Source organism: Alternaria postmessia (genome assembly GCF_024291825.1).
Source record: "Alternaria postmessia strain BMP 2775 chromosome Unknown scaffold_2, whole genome shotgun sequence".
NCBI classification, from domain to species: Eukaryota; Fungi; Ascomycota; class Dothideomycetes; order Pleosporales; family Pleosporaceae; genus Alternaria; species Alternaria postmessia.
The window spans coordinates 833,109-853,165 of NW_026260075.1; the positions used below are offsets into that span (position 1 = coordinate 833,109).

General features: G+C 50.4%; 7 protein-coding genes across 7 annotated transcripts; 2 read left to right on the forward strand and 5 right to left on the reverse strand.

Moving 5' to 3' along the window:
- Window positions 1-1,231: 1,231 nt before the first annotated feature.
- On the reverse strand, window positions 1,232-1,681 carry J4E82_000714 (uncharacterized protein; the record flags this gene model as incomplete). Its single annotated transcript, XM_051727034.1, has 1 exon — window positions 1,232-1,681. The coding sequence occupies one exon, from the start codon at window positions 1,679-1,681 to the stop codon at window positions 1,232-1,234; it is 450 nt and encodes a 149-aa protein (XP_051593459.1).
- Window positions 1,682-3,058: 1,377 nt separating this feature from the next.
- J4E82_000715 (uncharacterized protein) lies at window positions 3,059-4,485 on the forward strand (the record flags this gene model as incomplete). The annotated part of the gene is made up of 3 exons (XM_051727035.1): window positions 3,059-3,820; window positions 3,870-3,920; window positions 3,970-4,485. 3 exons carry the CDS (start codon window positions 3,059-3,061, stop codon window positions 4,483-4,485), a joined length of 1,329 nt encoding a protein of 442 aa, XP_051593460.1.
- A 4,680-nt stretch (window positions 4,486-9,165) lies between these two features.
- On the reverse strand, window positions 9,166-10,279 carry J4E82_000716 (uncharacterized protein; the record flags this gene model as incomplete). Its single annotated transcript, XM_051727036.1, has 2 exons — window positions 9,166-10,054; window positions 10,107-10,279. 2 exons carry the CDS (start codon window positions 10,277-10,279, stop codon window positions 9,166-9,168), a joined length of 1,062 nt encoding a protein of 353 aa, XP_051593461.1.
- Window positions 10,280-10,902: 623 nt separating this feature from the next.
- On the reverse strand, window positions 10,903-12,965 carry J4E82_000717 (uncharacterized protein; the record flags this gene model as incomplete). Its single annotated transcript, XM_051727037.1, has 3 exons — window positions 10,903-12,124; window positions 12,170-12,582; window positions 12,636-12,965. 3 exons carry the CDS (start codon window positions 12,963-12,965, stop codon window positions 10,903-10,905), a joined length of 1,965 nt encoding a protein of 654 aa, XP_051593462.1.
- A 500-nt stretch (window positions 12,966-13,465) lies between these two features.
- Window positions 13,466-14,743, reverse strand: J4E82_000718 (uncharacterized protein; the record flags this gene model as incomplete). The annotated part of the gene is made up of 1 exon (XM_051727038.1): window positions 13,466-14,743. The coding sequence occupies one exon, from the start codon at window positions 14,741-14,743 to the stop codon at window positions 13,466-13,468; it is 1,278 nt and encodes a 425-aa protein (XP_051593463.1).
- A 617-nt stretch (window positions 14,744-15,360) lies between these two features.
- Window positions 15,361-17,168, forward strand: J4E82_000719 (uncharacterized protein; the record flags this gene model as incomplete). The annotated part of the gene is made up of 3 exons (XM_051727039.1): window positions 15,361-15,367; window positions 15,441-16,950; window positions 17,003-17,168. 3 exons carry the CDS (start codon window positions 15,361-15,363, stop codon window positions 17,166-17,168), a joined length of 1,683 nt encoding a protein of 560 aa, XP_051593464.1.
- A 294-nt stretch (window positions 17,169-17,462) lies between these two features.
- KU70 (ATP-dependent DNA helicase II subunit 1) lies at window positions 17,463-19,495 on the reverse strand (the record flags this gene model as incomplete). The annotated part of the gene is made up of 2 exons (XM_051727040.1): window positions 17,463-19,379; window positions 19,430-19,495. The coding sequence occupies 2 exons, from the start codon at window positions 19,493-19,495 to the stop codon at window positions 17,463-17,465; spliced, it is 1,983 nt and encodes a 660-aa protein (XP_051593465.1).
- Window positions 19,496-20,057: the final 562 nt, after the last annotated feature.

A 20,057-nucleotide genomic window follows, 5' to 3' on the forward strand; every position in this document is an offset into this window, starting at 1 on the left:
TTCAGAGCGAATTTCGACGAATTTCGAATTATTGATTATAATTCCGCAAGATAGTAGCATTGGTCGAAGCGCATTCTCAGCGTTGGAGCGTAACCTCCCCGACACGATCCCGTAGCCGCACGATGCGAGCGAGGCAGACAAGGGCGGTTGCGCTTCGAAACTTGCTAGCTCTCTGCATGGCCTCTTTTCATTCGTAATCGCCGATTCGTAGACTTCAAGAGGGCTTTGTGAGGACATTTCTGCGAACGTTATGCTGTAGTGTACAGATGAGAAAGCTTAGAAGTTATAGTAAACACAACATCCTTCTTATGCGAGGTAGGAACTATCTCGAGAAGCTCTTTCTTCAAAATTTACACTTGTAGCTTCTTTTCTCTTCACCCTTTCCTTCCTTCCTCTATCCCCCCTTCCTTCAATTCTCCGACCCTCTTTCCTTCTTTCCGCTCTCCCACACCCGGATACCAAAGCAACGGAATCATCCAAAGGTGGAACAAGATCCCTGGATAGCATAGATGCAGTTGATATCCTTACGTTTTGAAATTCACCAGCTCTCCAGTCACTGCTAATGAAACCAATTCCAAGCTTTGCACTCGGCGTGTGCATTGATCCCACATGGAAAGATCAACCAAAAACGCATGTAGGCTCAGGGTTTCCACCACTGGCTAAAGGGTATGTGTTCTAGCTCGTAATCTGAATCTTGTCCGGAAAAGTGTGCATGGACGCGTACGGCAGCATTTTCCGTATCCTCCAACTTTTTGAACCCAATTTTCATTGCCTCTGCTCGCATCGTTTCAGCCCATGTGTCTGGATCATTCGTGATCTCGTGATTGCACCCGACAGGTGTAGCGTGACAACAGAGGCTTGTGTCTAAGGTTTGAATGCTTGGTTTCCTTTGCTCGTCGATCCTACCCTCCAACTCAACGACAAAATTGACAGCAATATCCAGGGGCACTCGCAGGACATTAAGGCCAGTGGCATCGGCTCTTTCGATGGGCAAAGCGAATTGTTCGAGACGATCCAGAGTAACGTGAACATCGGTGCTGATTCGACTTATTTCGGTAAGAACGACTAGCACAGTCTGCGTGCTCGCCACTTCGCGAAGACTGAAGCAACCATCTCGTCGCTCAACCCTATAGTCACGTCGGTCGCATACAAGGATGACAGCAGGAAGAAGAGGATGCACCGAATAGTTATCCGTGTTCGGAGAGATGTGCTGTGCTTGAGCAAAAAGCGATCAATGTGCCCTCAAGATTTGTGGTAGGCTCGATGGGCCCGTAGCTGTAATTCGAACGGGTGCTGCGAAGAAATGACCAAACTCGATGTTTGGCCCAACAGAGCTTCCATGCCATTCTTCGTATATAGCTGCAAAGACTATACCAGCCATGTTAGACTTCTCGGCGGCATCGGGTGCACCTTTCTGCGCAGACTGAAGCCAATAGAAAGTTGTAGGCTTATTGCACATCTCCTTTGCTATGTCGCCTACCATGCCTTCGACGTTACGAAGGACAATGCGATAGCAGTCGTTCGTGGTCCAAATAAACTTTTGCATCCAGCGGAAGTGTGCCTCTCTTTGGAAGTGCCACGATCGTTTTAGGTCTTCAAGGATGAGCGACTCTGGCAGGTCCTCGAAAACAATCGCGGGGTTACGCCATGGGCTGTTCATCCATAGGATGCTTGTGGACATTGTTCTTGTACGGAAGAAGGTATCGAAGGTAGTAGTGATATGTTGTGTGCTCGGGAGAATTCAAGAAGACCAAGAGTAAAGATAAAGCTTTTCGGCCAATTGAGTGAGCGCTAGCTCTTCACTCTGGTACGCCAGGTTCGGCAACCTAGAGGAGTACCATGATACTTTATAGGGAAGGAATTCGTGTGTTCATGCCATTTGATAGGACCATATGTGTTCATAGACTACGTGTTCGGTACTTAGTGTTCACATGGGAGTCAGAATGAGCTTGCACTTGACACACAAGACGGGCGAGTGGCCGACTTTGGCGAAGACTCAACCAAAAATCTATCTCCATCGCGATCTCCCCATCATAATGCGGAAAGGTCCTTGGAAGATATGCAATGTAGACTACTATTCAAACTTAATACAAAACGTGAATATTAGTACATAGCGTGCTATAAAGATATATGGAGTCTCTCGATAATTCTAAAGTGATGGAGTAATAGAGGTTTTACGCGACTTGATATGATGGATGGTGCTTCAAGGATGAGAGAATGATGTTTGCGCTTCACGGATCCGGCCAACCACATAACCCTATAATCTGATGGTTTGTTTGATTTGGACTATCAGTAGCTGACAGGAAGACCTAAATACCTCTTGACATAGCGCGCAGGTGAGGGATTGCCCGTATCATGATTGTGTACGCATTCCGAGCGGCTTAAGCAACATTACGTTGTAGGTCATAATACGAAGAACAACCAGTTCCTTCACATACGACCATAGGACACTGAAAATTAGGCTTCCCGTCCGCTCAGCCATATACAAGCAGTGTACCGGCGGATTAGTAGTTAGGTGGGTGACCACTAGCGAATCCCCGCTGTTGTATGTTTTTGTTTTTGTTTTTGCTAGAGTGTAGAACGTACAGATCGTTACCTACGCATCAGTTTTTTGCTCCCTTGGGGTAGACCGCCGAGGCACGAGTAGGCAGGGTGCTGGGTCTTGCTCACCATGTGTTCCTGGAGTAAGACTGCAAATGCTAAATCAGGTAGGCATTCTTGACTATGCGGTTCGTGTGTCTTCTCTGCCTGTATTGCTTCAAGCACGTTGAAATGGCAGAGCGTGTCGCATCCGACGTACTTGCTCGGCCCGTCGGCAATAAACCGTCGGCAATAAACCGTCGGCAATAAACCGTCGGCAATAACCGCCGCGGTCTTCTTCCGCCACCAATTCCTTTCAATTACCTCATAATTTCGGGAAAATGAGCCTGCTAACTTCGGCAAACTCGTAGACTTGCAAGCTCGTACAGGTTGTGACTCAGCAAAATATGGATCTGGGGAAGCAAATATCCGGGGTCGTGTTTCTTGCACCCTAACAACATCTTCGGCTTGCGATAAGATGGCAGCTATCGGGCCAGATCCACCGGCTGAGGAGTTCAATCATATAGAAGAGGAGGATTTCAGGCCGACCAAACAAGAAGTATCTGCGACTTTTGATGTGACGCGAGTTGTGTCCATCGAGCCGCCTCCCAATGGCGGATGGGTCGCATGGTCGCAAGTGCTAGGTGGGCACATCATCACCTTCTTTACCTGGGGCTTCATCACATCGTTTGGCATGTTCCAGGCACACTACACTTCAATCGGTCTCTCGACACCCTCCAACATCTCATGGATCGGCGCACTTACCGTCTTCTTCCTACTATCCGTCCCTCTCTGGTCGGGCGCCGCATCGGACACTGGCCATTTCAAACTTGTCTTACGCATGGGCATCGGGTTGTGGCTTGTTGGCATCTTTATGACAAGCATCTGCAAAGAGTATTGGCAATTTGTACTTGCGCAGGGGTTTTGCATTGGGCTTGCAAATGGCTGTATGTTTGTCCCTATGGTCTCCGTTATCTCGACCTACTTCGATGCGACGAAGCGAAGTTTTGCGATCAGTATCACACTATGTGGATCGGGAACAGGGGGTTTGGTAATCCCGATAATGCTCAATAGGCTCATCGATCGCATCGGATTTGGATGGGCGGTAAGGACGTTGGGCTTTATGGCGCTGGTCATGCTGTTGATTGCGGAGCGGCTGCTGAAGAAACGACTCCCGCCAAAAAGCTCGGTGAAGATGCTCGAACCGAGTGAGCTGAAGGATCCAGTGTTTGATCTCTTCGTATGTGATTCGATTCAAAAGTTCAACTACACTATGCTAATTCGCTAAGATCCTTGGATCGGTCTTTTGTTTCGCAGGTCTATGGTTCGCTTTCTTCTACGTAAGTACGATTCAATTTCATCTCTAGTCACATAACTGATCTTTTTCAGATCAATGCCTTCGCCAGAAGAACCTTGAGCATGACACTGGAAGAATCAATACCGCTCCTTTTGGTGCTGAACGGCGTCGGCATACCGGGGCGCTTATTGCCTGCGTACATTGCCGATCACTACTGCCGGCCATTGACCATCAGCTTAATCGTCAGCTTTGTCACCGCTCTTCTTCTCTATTGCTGGGCTGCGATCAACTCGACTGCAGGCATGTATGCCTTTGCGGCGCTTTACGGCTTGTTTGCTGCGGCCTTGCAAGCCATGTTTCCTGCAACACTAGCAGATCTGACCTTGGACAACAAGAAGATCGGTACCAGAATGGGCATGGGTTTTGCGCTGTCTAGTTTCGGATGTCTCATTGGAGGTCCTGGTGGAGGAGCATTGGTCGAGGCTGGCAACGGATCTTACTTGTATGGACAAGTGCTTGCTGGTTCGTGCGGCGTATTGGGCTTCACGTGCTTCTTGACTGCAGCGCTGATTCACAAGAAGAAAGCAAAGCAGCTCGATGATGTGTAGAGAAGTATGGTTGCGGTTCACCTTCAACTATACCTTTAGTGAAACATGGGTGTTCGTGCCCTCATATACGAATATAGATAAAGTGACCTGTTGGATAGAACACACCTGGAATAGGTGGTGACCAGATCTTGGTGCCTGAGGTCCAGCGGGTACATGCGACACTTCGGTCTCAGCATTGACCAGATCAGCGTCCACGTAATGTTCCGAGTAGCCCAGTTAGTACTTTGTATATTAGAGTCGGGCTGATGTTTCCTACCTATACTCACTGGCTGATATCAAACCAATAGTCGAAAACCTGACTTCCAAGGACATGTTGCATTCAGCAAGCAACTCTTCAATGACTGCAAAGTCTACAATGACTAGTCCTACCCACATTCCAGCAACTCTCATACCCTTTTGAATCAAGGTAATTATGATCCTAATGCTCTATGTCGAAATCATGAGTCTCAAATGTAGAATGGGCAACTGCGGGCGTGTAGTCAGGTTTGACTCGCCGGAACAAGTCTTCCGCAAGCCTCGCCCTCAGCAGGAGACACGTAACTCGACCTTAGCTTGGGCGAATGGGCTGCGGATAAGCAAGAAACATTTGGATCGCATCCGCGACAAGCATGGTCAACCTAAAGCAAATGCGGCTTAAGAGACTGGTACTTTGGCTTTCTAGGACTGAGTCTTTCAACGCACATGATCGCGTTTGGTATCAACAGAGCGAGGAAGTTCGGGTGGAATGGCCGTGTCGACTCTTATCAGTCTTTGATAGACGTGCCTGATAAGTTTGTCTAGCTGAAGCAGATACTAGCTTTTCAATAGAATGGTACTTCGTAGATTGAATGGAATCCAATCATTGTTGATCCACCTCAACTTGTCTTTGCATCTTGTGAGTTGTGTATGTGAAGGGGAATTGATGGAAAATAGTAGCAAATTTATCGTAAGAGGTCAGCGCCATATGCGTAGATAGCGCTGATCAGCGGCTGTTTGGAGTGAATAGAGTCGCGACCGGCTTCATCATCTTGTACGTCGCTGTCTCGCCGCTTACAAGCAGTGCTACCATATCGCGCGCCGAGAATGTCCCGCGATAGTATACGAGCCAGCAGGCGTGGGCGTAATGTGTGGTGCGGGAAGCTCGCAGTCGCTTCCTAAAGAATAAATAAGCGGAGACGATGCGCAAAGCCTTACCACATGAAGACGCCACACGTGCCGTAGGATCCTTCGGGACGACAACGGGTGTCGCAACAGCGGATCGTATAATACTGTGGCCTTATTCCTAAATTTGAAGTCGAAGCTCAATTTTGTATTTCCCTCACTGTTGCTGTCGACGTGTGCGGTAATCCTGCCCCAATCGGTAGGCCCTTTGTGAACGGATGACAAGCCTCCGTCGACATGGCTTCCAACGGCTTCCTTTCCCTTTCTTTCACCTTAAACCGATGTTGCCATGCGCCAGAGGTCCTCGAGCCATTCTCCCGTTGACGTCCCGCCCCCCGAACTCCTGCTCGTCGCGTGAGTCGCCCGCAGCTCCGCGCAGGCCCGGCGGAGCCGTGCACCACATTAGGTTCGAATGAACAAGGGGCTGCCACCCTGTGATAGCTGCTGGCTCAAAGTTCTTAACCTCGGTCTGCATCAGAGAGACGTGAGAGATGGAAGGCTCAAATGATTGAGAGGTTGTTCCGTTTGACTATACTGGAATAACACACCTGCTGAGCCAAGGGAACATCTTGGAAAGGACAAATTACACAAGCGCCTACCCCCCCTCACCACTTGAGCGTGAGTATGCGAGGGCAAGCACATGCGGGAAAGGCTGCGAATCTTGGAAGCCAGCCGCCATAGCGTCAACACCGTGGCTATTGATTGGTCAACACCGTTGGATACGAGACGGCTCTTGGCTACTTCCTCTAGCGGCCGCGCCTCTGGTGAGTGGTCGTTGTTCTCTTCGCTGTCCTCGCCACCAGATCGGAAAACGAAACTACCAAGCAGTTCAATTACATTTGAGGAAACAGAAACGAGATCAGGTCGCAGCATCTTCACTCCGTGGCTCTCCGACATTCATGAGGTGGATACCCCGCTTGTGGTCTGATCATGCCAAAAAGGTCGGCAGGTTGCTTTGAGTGCAGGAAGAGGAAAGTACGATGCGACGAGACCAAACCAGAATGCAATACTTGCGTGAGGCGCGGAACAAAATGTCCTGGATACCGGCCGACGCAAGCCTTCATTCTTCATAATTTTGATGCACATGGGGAGAAGCCGGCTCTCATCAAAGAGGATGAGAACCGCTACAGATACGCAAATCAAGCTTCGTCAAGCTCAACAGACGCTGGAAATCTTCCAGGAAATGTTCTCGTACGCCGAGAGGACTTGCAAACGGAACCTGTTGATGCGCCTCTTCCCAAGCAGGTCAGCGCAGTTGCCGCCGACAGAATACAGCACCTAGGCACCTTCATTGCGCTATATTTGCCCAGAGCTGAAGGCCCAGCACTGCCGCCTCCGTCAGCCCTGATGCTTGGCTTACCTACTATGCCCGCAAACAGCCCAGTATTGATGGCTGCGATTGATGCATTATCTGCAGCACAATTAGCAGTGAACAACAGAAATCATCCGCTCATCCATCGCTCAAGATCACTTTACGGCACAGCGCTGAGCCAGATGATGCGCGCAATCCAAGATCCAGTCACAGCCTTGAAAGACGAAACGCTGCTATCAACGTATATGCTCACGCTCTATGAAGTAAGATCTGCTCTGCCTTCATCTTGGGAATAGCTCTAACCTCAAAATAGGTTTTTGTGGGTGTCACACAAGGCCATGGATTCTTTTACCATGTTCAAGGCCTGTTGCATTTGTTAAGGCAGCGTGGGCCAGCTTCTTTCGAGAGCCGATTGAGCATGCAGATTTTCCATGCCATACGGTACAACTCGGTACGACGAACAATCTCGTTCGATGTTGTGCAATCCCGCTGATTTCTTCTAGTTGAGTATCGGCTATCACATGCGGAAGGCCTCGATGTTGGACAGCCCAGAATGGCTGGCAGTGACAGCCAAAGCGGCCAAAGTGGATCCATATGTTGCTCTGAACGATATCTGTATACACATCCCACGACTTCTAGAGCGTACAGACAAAATTGCTAGGCCAGGGTGCCCACAAGAAGAGATAGATACTCTTATCGAGGACTCACAACGAGTCGCAAATCGTGCTTTCGAGTGGCTCTCGACTTTCGAAAGAAACGGTCCGCGATACGACATGGTAGACATAGCATCGATGGAAGGCTTCTTGGATATCTGCGCAGACCGCGTGTTCGATCCGATATTCTACTTCCATTATTTCGGCGCTGGCATCTGCTACTTGATCTACAATATGAGCATGTTGATCATGCAAGGAAACACATTCAAGCTCCTCCGTCAGCATCGACAACTCGATATAAAGCAACTTTACATGTGGGACCGGCAACTCAGCAGCTATGCAGATTCAATCTGTCGGAGTGTACCGTACAATTGTCGACCCGTTACCGGATATACTGCGAAGTTTGGATCGTTAACCCCGCTTATGGTTGCGAGGAAGTACTATGAGATGAAGGGAGCTCAAACTGAAGCAGCGTGGTGCGGCAAGGTCTATATGGGCGCAAGAGTACCAGAGCTGTATCAAGCGCCGATAGCTTTGGAGCCATTTGAAGAGGTCAAGAAGACTGTGCAGGGTAATCCGCGATTCATATGAAGCGCCGCGTTTTCGTGATGCAAGAAAATATATAAACGACACTGTACTTCTCATCCCGCTTCGTCAAACCTTTCATTCTTCTCCAGTGACTGTTCCCACAAGTTACGCACCAGTCATTCCAACAAGTTTTGCTAACTGTAGCTAGCTTACCGTGGTGGTCACACTGCAGAGTACACTCAAGCCATGCTAATCCCTTCTCGCTAACGAGTACTAGATGATGTGTCTACATTGACTCGTCGTCAAGCTACAGTGAGTCTCCCTAAGAAGCGTCTGCGTGTCCGCTATCGTGTCATCGATAAGCGTCAGGCTTCTCGGCCTTCGTGCACGATTTTCACTTCCGAAAGCCGTAAAACTCCCATTTCGGGGCCGTTCCCTTACATGTTCTCAAATCTCTAGTCGAATTTTGGAAAGCAAACTACGATTAGCATGACATGTTGGTGTGTCGACGCATCGCTCATGTACTACGTATTCATCACTGCAAGTTCTCAAGTTTCCAGGTATGAGCTGGATGCGACGCAGCGCTTGATACATGAATAGTATAGACTTCCAGCATACAAAGTATGACCATGAATGACTGACCTAGACATCACGATGACGGACCGTTACTATGGTTACCTGCAGAAGTGCGATATTCTGTAGAACGTGAAATGTCTCGAATGGGGAGAGGAGGCTGCTATTATAATAACGCATGGGTAGTCAGGGAAGCGTGGACAGAACTCCAGTTATATGCTGAGTAGTACTGAATTCAACATGGGTCAGAATGGGAAACGAGGCTGAGACTTGAACTTACATATCATGCTATCTCGATGGCTTGTCACTCGTTCATGTAGCTTCACATTGGGGACATACACTGTCCAATGTTACAAAAACATAGATTAGGACAACTTTCTATCGCTGAACCATGTCGGATTCTAGTGAAGTAAAAGTGATTACAGTGGGATTGTATTCCCACATCCTTGTTTTACTAAGAAGAACGTGATCTACTTAGCCCTGGATTTCGGTAACCAACTTTCCAGTGTTGCCACCCTGGAAAAGCATCATCCAAGTCTTGGGCACATCCTCAAACTTGGTCTTAACCACAGTCTCGGTCTCAGGTCCAACCTGAATCTTGCCCTCCTTGACTCCCTTGATCAACTCTGGTACAATCTGTCCAGCCCTGCCAGACTCCAAAGCGTCGATAACAATGAATCCCTTGACCTCAATTCGGTTGCTGATAATCTCGAACCAGTTCTTCACACCACTGTCACCCATGGAGTTGTATGTTGCAACAGCACCACAAGCAGCAATGCGTCCGTGGCGCTTCATGCGACCAAGCATAAGCGACAAGATATCGCCACCGACATTGTCGAAGTAGACTTCCACGTATCCTTCTGTAGCCTTGATCAAGTCTTTTTCAAAAGAAGCAGCCTTGTAGTCAACGCAGATATCCGCGCCGAGACTCTCGACCCAGCGGCACTTCTTTTCACCACCGGCGATACCAATGACGCGTTTGCATCCGAGCACGTTCTTGGCGAGTTGCACGACCATCGATCCAGTAGCGCCTGCAGCTCCAGAAACGACGACGGTGTCGGCGGCGGTAGCACGCGCAATGTCAATGAGACCGTAGTACGCGGTTAGACCAGTTCCGCCAAGTGCTCCGACAAAGTGTGTGGGACGAATACCGGCGCTCTCATCGGCTTGAATGGGGCGGACCTCTTTGGCGGAGACAACGGCATACTCGGTCCAGCCGAAGGTGCCCATGACGAGTTGACCCTTGGGCAGGCTGTCGGTGCTAGATTCGACGATCTCGGCGATGGCAAAGGAACGCATGATGTCGCCCTCGTTTACTGGTGGAACGTAGAGGCGCTCAGGGTCCATGTCCTTTTGAATCCATCTGGCATGATGTTTAGCTCAATTTCTCTAGATATATTTACTGCTGAGCATACCCTCTTTGCGCTGGGTCATTTGAGAAGTAGAGTATCTTGATGAGGACCTGGTCAGCGCTTGGGCTTGGGAGGTCGACGGTCTTGAGCTCAAAGGTCGCGTCCTTGCCCTCGATGACGGGGTCGTTGACCGGCGGGTTGGCAAGAACCCATTGGCGTGTCTGTTGGCCTGGCATATCTATAGCTCTTTATATCCTTGTCTTCTCTATGTAATTAGGTAGATGTAATATCTATGTATTGTTGATGCTTGTGATGGAGAAGAAGTGTGTATAGCAGGGACGAGAAGCGGTCAACCCCATCTTTAAGTACAACCAAAGCTAAACAGTCTCGAAGCTGCGGTGGGGTCTCCCAAATCTTCTACGTAGATCCTGGACATCATAGGCCTAGGCGTAAGAGACGTGTAAGGACGTGCTAGTTCTACTTAGTAATTGGCATAGAGTCGATTACTTAGTGTAGAAATGTTCGCGGCGAACCTCGGCTCCTTCTAGTCTCCAGTTTTCGCACTCTGGCGTAACGTGTCCATTGCAGTTTCATGGTAGTCGATCCGCTTTTCGTCCGACGCATTTGGGAAATGGTCCATTCAGTTGGAATGATGATTCAAAAGCGCAGTCGAAGAGACACACATTCATTGTTGATCGAGGGGATGGCGGGGTAGCTTGGGGCTTCACACATTCCAGGCACAAGCATGTGGCAAGTGGGGCGCTTGTACATGACTCGCGCTTGATGCATCATGTTCGATGTTATAACAACATGGATCTATCTGCACCTGCTTGGCTTGATTGGGCTCACAATGAACTCTTCACCACTTACCACCCTTGCCCTTCTTCTTATTCTTTCCCTTGTCTGCACCACCCTTCTTCTCTTGAGCGGCCGGTGTGCCCTTGTCATTCTCCACAACACCACCCTGGGTAAGGCCTTCTGCCCTTTTCTTTCCTTTCCTACCCTTGGGACGGTAGTAGCTCCTATCACGCATTGGAAGCCATCGTTCGGGGTCCATCTTCTTACCCTCGACATAGTCCTTTGGCATTCTCGACTTGCGCAACCTCTTCGACTTGGCCGGTACCTCCTTATTGGGCGCAAGGCTACGTTTCCTTGACTCCGCTCCGAGGTTGACTGATGTGAGGGTACCAAGTGGAACACCTGCATTCTCAAGCTCAACTGCGTCGATATCAGAAACCAGACGATTGGCTTCTGGCAAGTAAGCCAGGAGGTCTGCAGGTATTGATGATGGGTCTGTAATGCTATATGCGGCGACAAGACCAGCGATAGAAGCCCGGTCTTCGTTATCCTGGTCATATAAGCCCTGGAAGATCTCTCCTGCAGTTTTGACGTTGTCGGGGTTATGAGTGTCGAGAAGTGCTGTGCCAGCAGCGACCATCAAAGACTTGGATGGCGCTTCCGTTTTCGACTTGTGAGGTTTCCGCCAGTACTCAGCTGCCTTCGCTAGCTCGTTCTTCGAAGCGCCTGGTCGACCTTGTTGTGCATATAGCGACACAAGTGCAGCAACAAGTCCTGGTGCAAAACGGACGTCTAAATCGGATGCTGAGCCACTCTGTTCCAATCGCTTGAAAAATGATTCTAGCAAATGTGTCGCAGCGGCATAGTTGTTTGTGATAACGTACAAGTGCGTTATCGTGAGTATGAGACCCACATCAGCTGGCCTCTTTTCTAGCAATGGTACGATCTCCTTAAGTGCAGCTTTCTCGGTGTCTGCATTCCTTGCGTGAGCTGCCGCATTCAACACTGCTGCCATGTTGACGGCAGGAGACAGAGATGGTGCAGGCGACGCGGAGATGACCTTCTCAGTCGAAGATGCAACGCCCGCGACCTTCTGCGACAGCAATGCCATAACGTATTCATCTTGTCGTAGAATGTTGGACTGGTGGGAGAAATGCTGATCGGTAACGGGAGGTTGCGGCGATGCGTGGAAGAGACGATGGGAGAGGTAAGGGTTTGAGTGCTCTTTGGAGGCGGCGATGCTGTTGACCTGGGCAATGTAGCGGGTCGAGAGTTCCTTGATGCTACTGTTGTTAGTGGTTATTCTGAGCTTGTGACGGACGTCTTACTCTGCAAAAGGAATCTTGGTGGCCAGTTCCTCGGCCTCGTCAATCTTGCCCAGTTGCGTCAGGACATAGACTTGCTGAACAGTAATTGGCAGCAACTCGGCCTGTTTTTCTTCTTCGCTAAGGTCCGAGAGTGCATTGCACAGATCCTTCGCGCGCTTGAGACACACTTGGGCTTGTCCAAACTCGTTGCGGGATATGCTGCCGCATGCCGCATTGAAGGCCGTTTCGAAGACTTCCAGATCTTCACGTGTGGGCTGCTTCTTTTGCGCGAGCTCGCCTTGCCCAGTCCATTCCAGTTGCGCGTCTACAGCTCCCGAGTTGATGCGGATATCGTACTCTTCGCTTTCGACGTTTTGGTCTGCGAGTTCCTTGTAAATCTTGGTGGCCTGCGCGAAGTTCTCGGATCGGTATGCCTGGCAGCCAGGTGTCAGCTATGCGCATGCTTCAGATGCCTTCCGGTACATACGGCCTGAGCAAGCATGTGCTTCATCCCCCGACCTGCATCTGAACCCGCGGCTGTGGCCACTTCCACAGCCTTTGCTGCATTGCCAGTCTTGTAGAGCGCATATGCGTACTCGAACCGCGCCTTCTCCTGCAACTCTTGCGCCCCCTCAAACACCTCTAATGCATCCTCATAACGGTCCAAGTGCAGCAATGCTACCGCTTTTGTGTGCTGCGCGTCCAGATCGCCTTTGGACTTCTTGAGCGCCGCATTGGTGGCCTTTAGCACTTCGTCGTGATCGTCGATGGTGGCTTGCGCAAGCAGCGAGGAGAGGGATTTGGTCGATGCGGCCATTGTCGGTTCGCGCTTTATCTTCCACCCATCAGAAGGCTGCGCAGACGTTCGGAGAGTAGTGATGGGCGCTGGTGGGGAGATTGCGGAGGTCTTGGTGAAGGCACGCGGGGATCTGAGGTGGGATGGTGCAAGCTCGCCTAAGACCCTAAGTTCCGATGGCTTGGATTCGTAGTAGGGCTGACGGCTAACGAGCATTGTCATTCAACACCAAGTGCTCGGGGTCCAAAGCGACAGGCTATTCACATGGGATTACCGCAGGTGGTTCTCTCCATCGATGCACGATTTATACCATGGCAAAAGTGTCAAGCGATATCTTTTAGTACATTAAATCTACCTCCTTTTTGTGCTTTGAAAATGCTTTCTACAGAGTACGCAATGCTCTAAATCATGCACTCCCCTCCTTGTATGCCGAAAGGTCATGACTGCAGCCAAAGCCGATCCCTGCATGCTTTCGAAAGTTGAACGCCACCTAAACCTGAACGCCAGCGCTATGTGATCAATCAGTTTACATCTTCAAATTCATCCTCTTCGCTCTCATCACCACCATTCGACGCGGCTGGAGTTGCTGCAGCTGGTGTTGCAGCAGCCGAAGGCGTAGGGGCAGCGGACGATTCCAGCTTGACACGTTTTGCATCCGGGAGAGCGCTGGGAGTGCCCACGTCAACGTCTTCAAACTCATCCTCATCCTCGTCCTCCTCGTCATCGTCCTCTTCCTGCTCCTTCCTGCGGCGCTCGGCCTCGATCTGGGCAAAGACAGCATCGAGGTTCTGATTAGTGGCCACGCTATCTCCTGGCTCGGTTTTGATACTGGGAGTGTCTACTCCATCTGCTTCTCGCTTCACACTTGTCGTGTTTCCTGCTGCGTCTTTGATAACAGTTGACTTGGTATGCCAAGAAGGAAGCTGATTCTGCAAAGACATCTTTTCCTGGCGCGCCCTGTCTGCCGCTCGTTGTTTCTCGTTCTCCTCCGCGCTCGAACCGATCTGAACGTTGATCTTCTCCGGGCCTGTATCGATACCCTTGACGGCAGTCGGGCGTGAGACAGTTTCGATAACCTCGACCTGCGTGCCAGGGTCCACATTCCTATCGCGAGGAAGCTCGATCCTCTCGCTGATGATGTCTGGCGGTTCCAGATTGGGAAGATTACCCATGTCCTGGATTTTCGACATCATCTCGATTAGCGGTCCGAACAGCTTGTTGAACTTGGCTGGAGTGTCGTCGACGTCGTCTGCTTGAACGTCCTGGTCGATTTCGTCCAGTCGAAAGCCGCATCTGGCGCAAATGAAACCACTGTCATCTGGCCCAGGGTTGTCATCGGGATGGTCAAGCGCCTGCATGGTGGTGTACGTGGACTTGCATCGCAAGCATTTGAATTCGGGTTTTTCGGTCGTGGGTTTCGCGTCCCTTTTGATGCCCTCGTCAATCTTATGAATCTTGTACTTGACCGAGTCGACGGCGCGGCGCCAGTCGATGTAGAAGAATTCTCTGCTTGATGCCTTGTTTGCACCCTGGCGCAGGACATGCTGAGTATACGAAGAACACAGCCCGGCCTCCCTAAGCTTACCCGCAACCTTACTAACATGTTTCGAGTTCTTGCCTGCATCGAGAATGATGGTCATATCGGCCACGGGAAGTGCGCCGTGATAGCAGAGGGCGTCCATGATGACGATGTGCTCCGTCTCGTAAAACATACGGACTACTGTCCTTAACAACTGCTTCACTGCTTGTACAGGATCCCCTCCGTTCTTCTCTACAGAGTCCTTCGTTGCTGCGCCCATGGCCGCGGTTGTAGAGATTTACGTTCAGGTCTTGCTCGGACAGCGGCTGAGGAGATGCGGTGGGCGCGGAGGGCTTTCTTCGAATGCGCCAGACTAGATCGCAGACAGGGCGCGAGACTCGAAATGGGTTTGTACGTATCAGGCGAGGCGCATCCTTTCCTACTTTGTGTGATGTCTGTCCGCGCGCGAGTTGACGCGACAATGGGGTGCTGCTGTAGGAGAAAAGGTGAGATTACAAAAGATACAACAGGCAGACACGACTGAACCATGGCTCCAGCACTAAGCGGTGGCTCGGGCGGTGAAGCGTACCTACCGCGCCAAGCCTACAGCTCCGAGAAAATGGAAACCACGACCCCACAATTTACCTTCACTTGCAGCTACAGCTATCCTTTGTAACCCTACCGCCTCATGACCGGTAGCTTTGAATACTTGAAGAAGCTGGTCACACGTCTTTCGCGACCATGTCTGACAACGAAGGCCCTCGCCACGACAACAATTCGTCGAATCGCGACCGAGGCGACAAGAAGCGCAAATGGGCCGACAAAGATCGCAGAAATGCTTCGAGGGGAGGTGGTGGACGGCACCAGCATGGAAGCCGTCCGAATAAGAAGAGAAATATGGGGCGTAAGGAACATCAGTGAGCAGCTACCGGTCGATTCAATGCCCGTCTCTAACTAAGCAAGCTCCACCCAATTAGACCGACGAGATCGCAACCTCGAACAACAGGCCAAATATAAGGAGCAAGAAGAGAAGGGCGAAGATAGGCCAGCTCTGCCTGCTGCCTTCCCTGCCGAGGAGGTTGAGGCAGAAGAGCGCAGGCCGAAACGCAAAGTCGCAGTCATGATCGGCTACTCAGGCACTGGCTACAAGGGCATGCAGATCGACTACAAACAAAAGACCATCGAAGGCGACCTATTCAACGCTTTTGTCGCAGCCGGTGCCATATCCAAGGCAAACGCATCAGACCCCAAGAAATCGTCTCTCGTTCGTTGCGCGCGTACCGATAAGGGCGTTCATGCTGCAGGCAATATTGTATCGTTGAAGTTGATCATCGAAGAGGAAGACATCGTTGATAAGATCAACAGCCATCTACCTGACCAGATCAGGGTTTGGGGTATCCAACGAACTATCGGCTCATTCAGCTGTTACCAAGCATGCGACTCTCGATGGTACGAATACTTGATTCCGACACACTCATTCCTCCCGCCGCATCCTTCGAGCTACTTAGGAAAGAAGTTGGAAGAGTACGCGGAGAAAGAGAACGATGTTGAGGGCTATCGGAAGAGACAGGCCGAGGTCGCCAATTTCTGGCCTGAGGTAGAGGAGAAACACATTAAACCCATCTTGGACTCACTTGACGACTCAATACGACCACTGGTGCTAGAGGCACTTTACAATGTCGATGTGATTGATGCGCCGCCTGGCGGAGATCGCATAGTCGATGCCTCCATCGAGCATATCGAGCGCAAGACCAAGGAAGAGAAGTCTGCGGATACCGCGATGGTGGACGGAGGCGACGTTACTCCTAGCGAACAGACCGCAAATGAAGTCAAAGAAGCCATCGATACGATACAACAAAACGAACCTAGCATTACCCTCGACAGCTCCACGGACGGTTCCCGTCCTCTCCCTGAAGGTGTCGTCAACCAACCCGTCCTCGAAGAAGCCATCAAAGCCCTAAAGAGGGCGTATCTAGACGTGAAGAAGGCTTACCGCATCTCCCCCGAGCGACAAGCCCGAGTCCAAGCTGCACTCGACAATTACCTCGGAACCCACCGCTACCACAACTACACCGTGCACAAGAAGTACAACGACAAGTCCGCCCAGCGCTATATCAAGAGCTTCAAAGTCGCACCTAAGCCTATCATCATCAACGATACCGAGTGGTTGAGTTTGAAGGTACACGGTCAGAGTTTTATGATGCACCAGATCCGTAAGATGGTTGGTATGGCTGCGTTAACGGTACGATGCGGTACCGACCCCGAAATCATGGACAAGAGCTTCGGTAACGAGGTTGTCCGGATACCCAAGGCTCCCGGCCTGGGCTTGTTGCTCGAGAGGCCCGTGTTTGAGTCGTACAATGCAAAGTCAGCTAAGCAGCATGGACGCGATCCCATTGATTTCGAGAGGTACAACGACAAGATTGAGGCTTTCAAAGAAAAGGAGATTTATCAGCGTATCTTCCGTGAAGAGGCAGAGGGCAATCAGTGAGTATTATTCTGATCCAAGTCACTATGGATAGCTTCTAACTGCGGATAGGTTCAATACGTTTTTCACGCATCTGGACAACTACAAAGATCCACAATTTCTTTACTTGACCTCCGGTGGCATCGAAGCCACAAAGAGAAAGCGTGAAGACAAGTCTACACAACAAAAGTACCAAGAAGACTCTGAAGATGAGAATGCCAGTGGTGGCGAAGGTTAGTCGACAACATTGGTAGTGAGGATGATATGATACCCCATGTACATGGATGGTTTCATGAATTGCCTGGGCATGGGCACCATGAAAGTGTATCACTACGACTTCAGAAGAGAATCGCGTCGTCTCAAGTACGAAAATATCATGTACTCTATGATAGCACGACGCTGTGGTCATCGCACCAGACCGATAGAATTTATTCCCTTATAGATGTCGAGATGACTTAGACGTGGTATAACGTAATTCCGATACACAAGAACGCCTTGCTTGACCATCGTATAGCCTTGTAACGAAAGTACTTCATAGACCCTTGCCCTCGAGATACTCCTGCACTCTCTCCAGAAGCTCTGCTTTCTTACCCCCAATGCTCTGACCCCTTGCGCTGAGCCATTGCTTCAGCACAGCAACTGTTTGCTTGCTGATCTTTCCACTGTTGTTCAGATCCGCCATTTGCTGATCAGTCATACCATCTTCTTCTTCCCCACCGTCTTCAGCCTTGACCTTTGGTTCTTTCTTGACTCTCTTAGCAGCTGGCTTATCCTCACCATCTGCACCGCCACCCGGGCGTTTCTTTGCTGTAGGCTTAGTGCGATGAGCTAGTGCGGACTTTTGCTGTTGTGCGTATGCTTCTTCGAATTCTTTGCCATAGTCTTCAATGTACTCACCGCACCGCTTGTCAATTTGTTTGTAACGAGGAATGGTTTTGTCTTCGGGCTGGACCGGTAGTTCTTCTTCGAGGGCCAGCGCTTGTAAGATGCGGTAGAACCATTGCAAATCTGGGTTAGGATATCTGCAAGGATCGTATATGCCTTTGGGTAGTTGAAGTTGCTCGATGATGAGGCGCATCTTGTCGGTCAGCGCATCCGTGGTCTTGAGGGGTTGCTCTGGTGGTGTTGGAAATTGCCGAATATCGTCTGCGAAGGGGAGGGGTACGAGCCAAAGTCCCGGTGGCATTAATTGCTCGCCTTCTTCATTTACCCTCTCTTCCCCGGGGATGAGAGCTGCAAGCGTAGGTGCGGCGTTGCGGCGCGGAATGAACCATACTAAGCCCATCTTTTGAGCCTTCAGCAGTTTTTGCTGTAAGGCTGAGAAGACACGGGTTGAACCAATGTAATCTGCTTCTGAGGGGTAGATGAAAGTTGATTTATTTGTGTTGGCCCAAATAGGAACGCTGGAAATGGGCTTGAAGCCAATGATTCGAATTACAGGCTCACCAAAACATTGCCGTATCTGTGTGATCTCTTCGGGCGTGAAGGTGATTGCATCGCCGCCAAACTTGTACGCTTTGCGCAGCTCGGTTTTCTCAATGGCTCGGGCTGATTCGTTTGCCATCTGCGTGGTTGTAGACACCGCGATCTGCGGCTTTTCACCGCCAACCCATACGTAGCAAGACTTGACATGTTCTTGACGTTTGACAAGGATGTATCCCTTTACACCAATACGGAGATCGGGACCAAGCTCCATGGGTAATGAGAATAGAGCGCGGCGGGGTGCGGCTTTGGAATTGATGGAAGAGATGAGTTGCTTGAGAAGAGATATGCCTTCGCCGCTCTTCGCAACTTTGGTAGTCCAAGGTATGGCAACGGGCGCGTCAGGATCGGATGGTGATGTTGGGTACACGAGGTCATCATAGAAACGCGATCGATCGAAGGTATGGTCTGGTTGCGATATGGGGAATAGGTCGATAGTACAACCAAGATCGTATAAGTCGCGAGCCCGTGTGATCGCTGTGTCCTTATCTGCTTTTACCTTGACTGGGTAGTCGTTGTCTGTCACTAGAAACAAGCGTCTAGACGAAAAGTTGGGCGCTTTTGTAGTGAAGATTTGGTTTGCGCAGAACAGCACAGTTGCCATGCTGGCACCGTCCTTGGTTGGCTTCAGTATCTCTTCAGCCTCTTCTTCGTTCTCCACCATATCTCTGAGCCTCTTGACATCCTGAGCTGATGGCACGTCAAGGTCTGCAAGGAGATAGCAGTTTTGGAACGTGTTGTCACCGTCCTTCAAGTCTGTCTTCTCAGTGCCAAATAATAGTATACCCATCATGTCGTTTGGGTTCGAGATGATTCGTTGCTGCATTAACTGATAGGCACATTTCAGAGCAGCGGACGTCGGAGAATCGCGCTCAGCTTTCTTGTCTTCTGATTTGGGGGGTTTCTCAAGCATAGTTGGGCTAACGTCGATGGCAAACAGAACGGCATCTTTGATTGTCTTGTAACTCTATGAATCGTTAGTGACACCACCGAGTACAAAAGCCGCATTGAGCGTACAGAGTCGTCAATCTCCTCTTCTTCCTCTTCTTCTTCGCCTAGCCGATTGTCTTGTGGTGCCGCCATGATGCGACAATCGCGTTTGGCTCGAGTAACGTTCGGTTGTTGTAGTAGAAGGGTAAAGCTCAACGGGGCGACAGTGTGATGAGCATTGAGCTTCTGAGACTTCTAGGAATTATGGGACGAAGTAGCCCAGGCAGGCAATCATAAGTCGCTGCAGCGCGCGGGACAACGGCGTAGCATGGTAGGCAGCAGGGTGGGAACGCGACACTAGCTCCAACACGTAGGCACGTGTTTGCTAGGCTGCTGTGGGGCAATTCCTAGCGTCCGATCGCCAGCCACGATCGTCATCAACTGCCAACGAGCCTGCCGCCATTGGCCAGAGCTTTCACGCCGCTTGCTGTTCTGAACATTATTCATGCTGTAGTTCTGGCCTCGGCATCTTCTCCTCTATACTTCACTTCGAGAGGACACTTTCTTTCTCGTCCCAAACCTCACAATGGCACTTCGTATATCTTGTCAGCGCGCCGCAAAGCGTGCCACTTCCATCACGCCCGCCACATCTGTCCTCTCATCATACAGCGCACAATGGCGGAGAGGCAACGCGACAGTCGCCCCTACGCAAGTA